The sequence below is a fragment of the Microtus oregoni genome, unplaced genomic scaffold (assembly GCF_018167655.1).
Source record: "Microtus oregoni isolate MIOR12 unplaced genomic scaffold, Mior012 000037F_ref0000500, whole genome shotgun sequence".
Lineage (NCBI taxonomy): Eukaryota > Metazoa > Chordata > Mammalia > Rodentia > Cricetidae > Microtus > Microtus oregoni.
Window position 1 is genome coordinate 16,959,705 of NW_024543096.1, and position 10,170 is coordinate 16,969,874.

At 38.8% G+C, this 10,170-nt stretch overlaps 1 protein-coding gene across 2 annotated transcripts; it reads right to left on the reverse strand.

The window, feature by feature from the left end:
- Window positions 1-748: 748 nt before the first annotated feature.
- On the reverse strand, window positions 749-9,742 carry Gcg (glucagon). 2 transcript variants are annotated; one of them, XM_041631651.1, is made up of 6 exons: window positions 9,669-9,742; window positions 6,689-6,792; window positions 4,913-5,074; window positions 3,170-3,307; window positions 2,055-2,198; window positions 749-1,158 (listed from the first exon to the last, which is right to left on the reverse strand). In XM_041631651.1, the coding sequence occupies exons 2-6, from the start codon at window positions 6,778-6,780 to the stop codon at window positions 1,152-1,154; spliced, it is 543 nt and encodes a 180-aa protein (XP_041487585.1). In that variant the 5' UTR covers window positions 6,781-6,792; window positions 9,669-9,742; the 3' UTR covers window positions 749-1,151. The 2 variants fall into 2 exon arrangements, with proteins under 2 accessions (XP_041487585.1, XP_041487586.1); XM_041631652.1 differs by lacking the exon at window positions 749-1,158 and having other exon boundaries at window positions 2,051-2,198.
- Window positions 9,743-10,170: the final 428 nt, after the last annotated feature.

The window sequence follows — 10,170 nt, forward strand, 5'->3', positions numbered from 1 at the left end:
TGCCATACACGAGTAAGTGAAAGTCAGAGGTTTTTCTCCAAATCTACAGCTGCAGATCAATTACACAAGTACATTACCTTACCGCCAACTTTGGAATCTTATTAGGTCGTAAGTCTACCACACTTCAGTGCTGTGGAGATGGAGACATAGAGGTTGCCATGGTGCAAGAGGAAAGCTCTGGCAGGCCAGGCGTCATCAGGGTCAGTCAGGACACTGACCACAGTAGAACTGGGAGAGCAGGAAATGGGATATTGTGGAAAAGCTCAGCTATCTGCTGGTGTCAGGCAGACAAGTATGTGAGTGGACCAGAAGCAAGTGCCTAGATGTGTGAGTATACAGGCAGGGTGAATGAGGATAAGCAGGTATGCACTGGGGCGTGCATGTGTGTAAATGCATAAATATTAAACTGGGAGGCACCTGATTTCCAAAAGTGGATGTGGCTATTTGGCCCCAGGAAAGTTTTGACTTTTGAGTCTAATACCACCTGATGACATTTTTTTATCAAAATGAAACATACATAATTTTTTTCTATGATGGATGGATTGTTCAATGTTAGTACAGCACGGTAGAGTACTGCACAGTCGTTCAACGCATGAAGTTGCTCCTTACATTAGATTTGGGTTATGGGTCACCAGCTAAGTAGGAATGGGTGCTCGGAAGGAGGGACTTAGAGAAAGGAGACGACAGTAAAGAAGGATGGGATTTTTATTTAAATCTATCCTTGATACATTGAAAGCTGAGTGCATTTATGATAAAGGACTCAAGGAAGAAGTCCCCTCTCCAGCTTCACCACTGCGGCCACCAGGCTGTCATGTCTTCTGTTGTTACAATGCAGGTGTCGTGACTGTCATGATTTATATCACACAAGAGAAATCTCGCGGCTACACATGAACAGGTGAGAACTTTAAAATGAGAAGAAAATATGAGAACCCAGTACTTTCTTATTGTAAAGTTTTTATTTTATCAACATCCTGGAAATACTTTATTTCATTTACAATTTTTTAGCTACACAATGCTAAAGGGAAGTGTGTTCACCCACACATAAAGCAATACGGCTTCAGAATATAACTCTTAAACATATAGAACTTAAAATCTACATCCCAAGTGGCCGGCTGGCGATGTTGTGAAGATGCTTGTGAAGGGTGACATACTTATTTCCTATGGAAAAAATAAAAAGCATTGTTTAGAATGATTATAATAACCACATGCTGTAATTAATTTATTCAGGAAATAAGTTAATGTCATTTAATAAACATTGTTTAGCCATCTCTTTACCAGTAAATTCCTCAACATTTTTACTTGAATTTATTTTCATTTAAGAATTCTTTAAACTATACCAAAACACTATTTATAAATAGTTATGAAAATTAAGGTTTACCAATAAATGACATTTTGATATGATTTTTTTTATTTGTGCCTTTACCTATGTCTTTCTTTCTTGTTTTTTTCTTTCTCAATGCTGGAGACTGAGTCAAGGACCCTGCATATGCTTGGCAAGCCCTGTACCCACTGAGCTGCATTCTGGCACACAGCTGGGCTTTTAAACTAAATAAACAATGCCACATATAATGACATTTTATTCAAGTGCCAAACTTATAGCATCTTAATGTGGTATTAGTATGTGATGACTTAATTCTTCTCCATATTTCATTCATATTGAGGTTGCTGGTGCTTTGTTTATCACAGTCACCCAGAGAATGCTTTGTGAATGTAAAAGTGGATAGAAATGTCAAGGGAAAGTTAAATAGGATGGCACTCTTTTTTTTTTTTTTTTTGTTTGTTTGTTTGTTTGTTTTTTGAGACAGGGTTTCTCTGTGGTTTTGGAGCCTGTCCTGGAACTAGCTCTTGTAGACCAGGCTGGTCTCGAACTCACAGAGATCCGCCTGTCTCTGCCTCCCGAGTGCTGGGATTAATAGGATGGCACTCTTAAGTGACTTCAGTGTTCATCATATGGATTACACAAGATGCTTCTGCACGGCGGAACAACTAATGGCTGTTTAACCTACATTTATGAAAGTTTTGATACACTTCAGGATGAACTGAAAAACACTTACTTGTCAGTGATTTTGGTCTGAATCAGCCAGTTGATGAAGTCTCTAGTGGCAAGATTATCGAGAATCGTGTTCATCTCGTCAGAGAAGGAGCCGTCAGCATGTCTGCGGCCGAGTTCTTCTACAATGGTGACTTCCTCTGGGAAGCTAAGAAGAGCGGGTTTGATGTTAGTGCTTGATTATCTTAAGTAAATCCTTGTGGGTTGCTGATCTTTGGTGAAGTATGAGAGTTGTATTTGAGGGTTTTGATTAAAAACCCCTCATAGAAACCCACACAAAGCAGAGACCATTCAGAGGCAGAAGGCTTTAGACCTTGAACGCGAAAGCAAGCTTATGTAGCTTCATGCCCCTTTTCAACAATTCATGGTTGCCTTAAGTAGTTTCATTAGTTGGCAACACAGACGCCATTGTTTAAACTAATCATTTCTCTGATTCACCACAGATGCCTTGGGCCCCGTAGAACCAGTGACTGTGAAAGCAGCCTTGCAAAGTGTAAGGGATTAAAACTTCGTCTGTGGTTTTATTTGGTTTTGGTACTCATTTGCCACAGTGGAATTTTGGGTATCTGTTACAGATTGATGGATATCCATCAAGATGCACCACTGGGTACAGAGATATGATGGTCTGTGCTTACACATCAGCCTCCTTCCCATTTTAATCTTTCTCAGAAAGCATGTTTTAATTCTGCTGAAAAATTAGAGTCCAACGTAAACTTTCTCCCGCTTCCATTTCAAATGCAAATCAAAATGGTCACAGGAAAATGAGATGCTTCAGCATCTATGTATGCTTAAGGTCTAAGCATGTAGCTAAAGAACTTGCTCTTATTTTTCACCTCGAACATTGCAAGGCTATCTATATGATGGCCCTATAAAAGCTAAATACATGGTTAGATGTGATCAATGTCTCTACACGTTTTAGTATCTAACTAACACATGAATATTAGTTGAACAAATATGGAACTCCAGGTCAGACTATGACCATTTATTAAATATTGAAATGCTCCTACGTTTTCAGTACAATTTTTAAAAAATTTTCATCGAATAATTTGTTCCCCCCCCCCCCCCCCCCCCAGATTTCTGCATTAAGGAAAGGCATCAGGAAAGAAACCCGAGACTTACTCTCGCCGTCCCCTGCCTTTCACCAGCCAAGCAATGAATTCCTTTGCTGCCTGGCCTTCCAAGTAAGAGCTCACATCGCTGGTAAAGGTCCCTTCAGCATGCCTCTCAAACTCATCATGACGTTTGGCAATGTTGTTCCTGAAAGAAATGGGGAGGTTAAATTGAAGCTCTGTCTCCTCGGCAGGGTGGCCCTCCCTGAGAAGCGGTGGGAACTTCAGGCTCATGGCAAGATGGCAGAGGAGTTTGGGAGGTGAGGGTGGCTGGATGATTATTCTGAAGTTGCATCAATGATCTGGATAGAAAATTAGTGAGAAAAGTCTAATGAGGGGCTAAAACGTCCTTCCCTTTTCCAGGGTGTCATCTCTACCCTCTCTGCTTCCTCATGTCATTGGTTGTTAAAGCTTCCTTTAGGTTTTGCTTTATCCTAAGAGCAGGTAGGCTGTCCACTAGGCAATGCAACTTAAAACCAGATTAGGAACCTGTTAGTAATGAACATCCAGTCAGAGTTAGCTAACGGATTTAAGGGCAAACAAGGGATGGTTTTGAATCATTACGATAAGAACTATTTGATAACGAATTAAAGAAAATACATGAACCAGCAGGAAAGGAGTGGAGGTGTGCTTTTATCCCCTGTCAGTGTGTTCAGGGACCTGGGGGAGCCAGAAGGAACTGCTTGCTGGCTGTGCATTGCCCTTGGAAAGTCCATCATAGATGAATAGACAGCCAAGGTTATAGGTGGCCTTGTGCTATTTTTGCATGTTGCATCATTCCCATTATGAGGTTCAGATCCCCACTATGAGGATGAGAACAATTGTTTTCAACTCTATTAATTTGTGTTTTCTCATAGTTCAGACATCTTACCTATAATCATTGGCAGGGACTCGGTAGCTCCTCAAGCATACTCTGACCACTATGGCTATCTTCATGGCTGCTGGACTCTCTGCTTTAAGGTTATCTATGCACTGTCACCTCTTCTCATTCCCTCTTCCTCCCCTTTCATCCCACCCAGACACATCCATGTCCTTTTCCTGGTTTTTAGATTTCTTCAGCTACTTGGTATGCATAACTCCCTTTCCCAAGTGGGCCATCCTCCAAAGAAATTGTGAAATTCCACAATCTCTGTGAAACTCTTGTGGATAATTTTCTCCAGTAGCCTAGGAGTAGCAAAGCCCCCAACACTCCTCAAACAAAATCCAACATTAAAATGTATGCCTTATGATGGGTTTGTGTTCCTGTTTGCTGCCTTCTCTCTTTACGCTCTGCCACTAGCTAGGCTGTAATTTTAAATGCATGTCTTGGATTTTATTTTACAAGAGAAAGAATGCATCTATTTTCATACTTTACCGATGATCAACTCAGCTATGGGATAATCTTAATGTGATTATAGTCATTGGCTTGAACCCCACAAAGGCACATTGAATTTGCTCTAACTTTAAGTAAGAATTAACTTTCCAACCTAGCAGGTCCCCAAAAGTTAGTTTCCAATTTGAAGGTAAAATAGATGAGAAGAAATATTGCTAAGACTAGTGTTTGTTTGTGATAATAAAATGTCTATGTTATATTGGTGTGTAGATAAGGAAATTGAAGAAGCGAATCATGAGAGTTGTAATAAAGGGTAGTACCCATAGCCTCAAAATCATCCAAATCAAATAAGCCTATTTAATGAGCATGATAACCTCAGAGTTAGGAGAACTTCTTGATATGCATTTATCTACAATATGGGGAACAGATTTAGACTCCTACCTGTTCCTCTTGGTGTTCATCAGCCACTGCACAAAATCTTGGGCACGGCGGGAGTCCAGGTATTTGCTGTAGTCACTGGTGAATGTGCCCTGTGAATGGCGCTTGTCTTCGTTTATCTGGTCAGGGTCCTGCAGCGGCTCTGTCTGGGAAGCTGGGAATGATCTGCAAGCAGCCATGATTAAGTAGCATAAATAATAGTCCAGGAGCAAGGACCCTAAGGGTAAATACTCCCTGAGTATATACTCTATAAGCAGGCTTATTGAGAGGATCCCTCACTGCCAACTAGAAGGCCCCTTGCAGTAGTGAGGTTGATGCTTCTGCAGACACTTTAATTTCTAAGGGACCTGAGAGGGACTTCAGCTGCTTATGAGGACAGCTTCATTGTATTGGAAGATACTTATTTTGAATTCTAGCAACAGGTTTCTCAAACAGGATGAAACAAATCTTTTCAACTAATTAATCTACTCATGATTATGCTAATATGACAGAGGAGAGCAGTGACTTGAATATTTTAAAAGTTTAAGACTCTGAAATCATTTGTTTGGGCAGCAGATCTATGCCCCCAATTTTGTCTTGCACATACTAATGTTAAAAAAAAATAGCTCAATTACTTAGTTATACGGTAGCTAAAGATTGGAGAAAGGGACAAAAAAACACCATCTGCTAGTTTGAAAATTCCTGGTGGATAGTCCTATGTAACTGGTTGGCATGGTAAATATACAGGAATATCAGTGTAATAACCACAAATGATATACTATTTTTACTCATTGAATTAAAATTACTAAATATTAGAGAGGATAAAATATTCCTCTACTGGTTATGGGAAGTGGCATGAACTTCCAGAACGCGTCTGGAAGGCAAATCAGTAAGATCTTTGTATAACTCTGGTTTAAAGTCACCCAAACCCTTTGACACAATAATCCCATTGCCAGAGATATATTGTTATCACCCCAGAAAGTATTAAGAAATGTGGGGCAAAGTGCATGTGGAAACTCCTGACTTGTAATTTCCTTTATGGAAAAATTTTAAAACTTCTTAAATGACCAATAGAAGATGAACAGCTAGATAAATATCATATATTTATGAAGTGAAAAGTATTCAGCTCTTATATATAATATATGTAAAGAATATTATAATAAAAGAGAAAGTTAACAGTATAATTCCAAGAGGAAACCATGACTTATGGCCATATAAACTGAGGGATATTTGTATAGTTTGTAACAGGTAGAGGGGAGGGGCTTGGGGAAAGGGTGAGGAGAAACTGATATAATGCTATTTTAATTAAAGACTTATTTTAAAAGTTTTTAGAATCCAGGAAAGCAACACAATATATTTTTATATATTCTGAATTGTTGTGGGTTTCTTTTGGATAGTAGAAATTTGAATACTTAAAAATTTTGCATAATTTTAACATTTTGCATTTTAGACATGTATGCTTTTTACAATTAGCAAAGACTGATATTAGTTTCAAGGACATAAAAGAGGAGCTTAAGCTGAAATATTTAAAACAATGTAGTTTGTCGTGTGTGAGTAATGAGTGCTTGCAAAACCGCCTGAAGACTCCAAAGGACTATCGTTTCCCATTTTCATGATGAATATACACTCTCCTCTGTATTTGAGAAAAACCCGCCCTTTCTTATCACTGTGCCTTCCGTATTTCAAAACTGTGCAGGGAGGCCATACCTCTGAACCACTGAGACCCTCCTCACCAACCTCAGCTCTCCAAACTTTGTTCTAACCACATTGACAGGCTAGGTGGAGTCTACAGGTGAGTACCTGGGTTTCTCCTCCGTGTCCGGAAGGGAATGCTGCCAGCTGCCGTGCACCAGCATTATAAAAAATCCAGCCACAATGTAAATGTTCTTCATTTTTTTTCCTGCCTGTTGGAGCACAGGGTAGGGGGTAGGGGGATGACAGGGGAGCAGGCAGTTCAGATGAGTTCACTTTTGACTAAGTAAAGATTATCCACAGAAAAAGGTTATCCTGCCAATTTCATTCTGCCTATAGTTTCAATTCCACCTTAACTTCAAGTAGAATATATCTCTCCATGAATTTTGATAAGCAAAAAAAAAAAATCACACAAAGGATATGTTCTACTATTAGGCTTTTTCATTAATGTAGGACAGTTCTGTTAATGTTTAGAAGGCTGGCTTCCAGACTTGAAATAAAAAAGTGTCCACAATAAACATTTAAAATACCCTCTGAGGATGATACGCTGCATATGGTTAGCCTGAGTGGCACCTTATCCGTAACACCACCCCCTTCACTATCAGTCTGGCTTTCAATTAATCGTCCTTCACTTCCAAGCATTTACATTATACTGCATTTCAACCATCTTAAAGCTGCCTCGGGCTACAACTTGGCATACCAGCTGTCGGTTCAGATGTATTATTCATTTATATTTTAAATAGTGTAACTTGGTCTAGACTTTGTAATTATAAAGCGGCCAACAGATTTGAGGTATTTTAGGGTGCTTTGACCTGTTCTAAATTAAAAGAAAAAAATCATTTTAAAGACAAGCAATTTGCAATAAGAACTAATGCTCCTGGCAACTTGAACAATCACAACTAAGAAATTAAAGATTTGTATCCTGGGGAAAATTAATGCTTGCTTTTGAAGTCCCAGAAGTCTCTGGGTTATCTGGTAATGAGGCTCAGTCTGGGAAATGACATTTCCCACTAATGACACTATAGGTCTCTCTGTAGCATACACCTGGTTTCTTGTCTGTTTGTCAAAAACAGATACCCCATGAAGCCAAAAGATACCAAGTGTGTGATGATGAGGATGGAGACACACATGAATGTGTACCAAGGATGCCTCTATGGAGTAAGCTCTTGTGTTTTCTGAATTGAAACCTTGAGTCCACTATGTGTCAAGGCTGCTCTCTGCCACTTTCGAACTCCAGCGTTTTATTTTTGAGAAGTGGGAATTTCAGCCCAAGTTTCATTATACTTCTCCATAAATAAATCAAATGAGTATTTTTAGCAAATGACATTTGGTTAGGAATAAGGATTTTTACAAATATTATCATTTTAGAACATCAATCTTTTCTTTAGCATCTCAGCCATATTTACTATCTGTCTTTGGCAGTAAAACAGAGAATGTCATACCTGCCGTGGTAATGTTCTGAAATATAAAAAAAAAATCCTCATAGATGAGCTGGCCAATCAGACAAAGCAACGTAAAAGAAACTAGGCATTCATGCTTCTTGATCATCAACATCAGATGACTTTGGCACATTTCATTGCTTTAGCTTAAACAGTTGGCAAATTTTTAGAAGCCTGTTCTATTTTCAGGTAATGTTTTTGATAATGCCTCTCACTGGTCACATCTTTTTATAATACTGAAGAGTTAAAGCAAGCACTCCCCTTTAGGGTTATAACAGTATTGGAAAGCCTCTTGTAAAGACTGAACAATGCCAACTGAGTCCTAGAGAATTCCTTCAACCCAAAGTCCCTGAGGGTTTTCCGATAACCCTGGTCATGTTTATCAGGGGCACAATTAGAGCAGGTAACACTCTGAGAACGTATGTCTTCTGATGCAACCCAAAGGATTCTCTTGGTATAGCTCACTTTTTGAAAGTCAACAAAATTGTGAGGAGACATAATACGATTAATTAGTCAGTTTAATACTATTGTTGATGATTAAGCATATTATTTTAACATCAAAATTTTATTCAGTAAGGAATCTGCATTTACCTCTCTCCTGTTTTTGCTAGTGTAAATAGAGAATGTGATATTTTTGAAAAAAATAAACAACAAAGAAAACTACCACAATTTTCCAATAAGAATCGAAGGGAAACTATAGCCACAGTACTACCCCCTATAAAAAGTCTTAGAAAATAATAATCTATTTGTAGGAGAGAAAAGATCATATTACTTTCCTAGAATATAATGGTGTTGTAGGATACATAAATACTTTCTCCTTCCTTGTCCCCTTTCATAAGGAGTCCCTAGAGTGTGTTCAAACACCCTCTGCTTGATGGTTGATTGTTGCTGGCATTTGTGACCTGGAGCTTTTTGTATATGAAGTCAAATAGGGACTTCAGAATATCTGATTTGTTTTCCTAAAGAGAGGTACAGGATTCCATTCCAGATGTAGCTACTTTGGATTTTATTTACAATCATAGGTCCTCAGAATGTTGTAAATAGCTGCTAGTTTATAACCTACAAAGAAATGCCATCATCGAAGATGCTTGTTTTCTGCACCAAGGATACCAGCGTTTATTTGCAAGGGTTGATGCATAGACCTTGATGGTTTGAAATGATTATTAGAAATTTGGATATTTGAAAGATGGTATCGAATATCTTCTTTTGGAAAACAAGAGTTTTTAATTGATAAAGAAATTGCTGTTTTGGTCTCATAATACATACTTTCCTTGTGAAATTAAAAATCCCCTTCTGTTCAAAGTAGTGCGTACATCTATCAAATCCAAGGGAAAAAATATTTATTTTTCACAGTGTTTACTTATTTGAATATGCTGTTCTCATTGTAACAAGTGCATCGGTCTGAATCTTTGTTTTTTTCTTTCTATTTTATGCCTACATTATTTCTCTAAGTAATTTGCGGATTCATTATGTCAAAGTAGGTATAAGTCTAGTCAATAACATTTTTATCTAAATCATGTCCGTCATATTTCTATCAATAAGGTAAAAGATGAAAAATCAATATTTTCATTCATAATACTTAAAAATACTTAGCTGCCCAACTTCCTCCAAACAGGCTTCAGTTCACAGCCGCGCAGTTCGCCTCTTACCTTGTGTGACTGAGCCGAGAGCAGGTGCCGATGAAGGGAACCCACTTGGGAACTTCGGAGGTGTTCTCTGCCCAAGCTCTGCACTTCTGCACCAGGGTGCCGTGCTTTTATATATTCTCCGGGCTGTTTAGCCTCGCAGATATTGTGCTGACAATATAAATTTCTCATCTGTAAGTAATGGGGTTTTGTTCAAATGATTTCACTCGCCCACTCGCTTTGCTCATCTGCCTTCCCCGGCTGATACTGGGTTGAGACTCAAAGACCCGGAAACTTTTTATTTACTCTTGTGCCCTTCTGTTTGGGAATGGAAAGGGCAGTTTGGAAATCTACCGTCCGACATGAAAAACCACTTACGCTCTCTGAAGGGAATTTTGACGTCAAATAAGCCGAGTCTCGTTTGAGGGTCTTGTAGTCCTTTGGCTTGCTATTTGGCCATCACGAGTTCCTGAATAATGGATTGATCATTCATCTAGGCAAACAAATAACTCACTAGCCCACATGT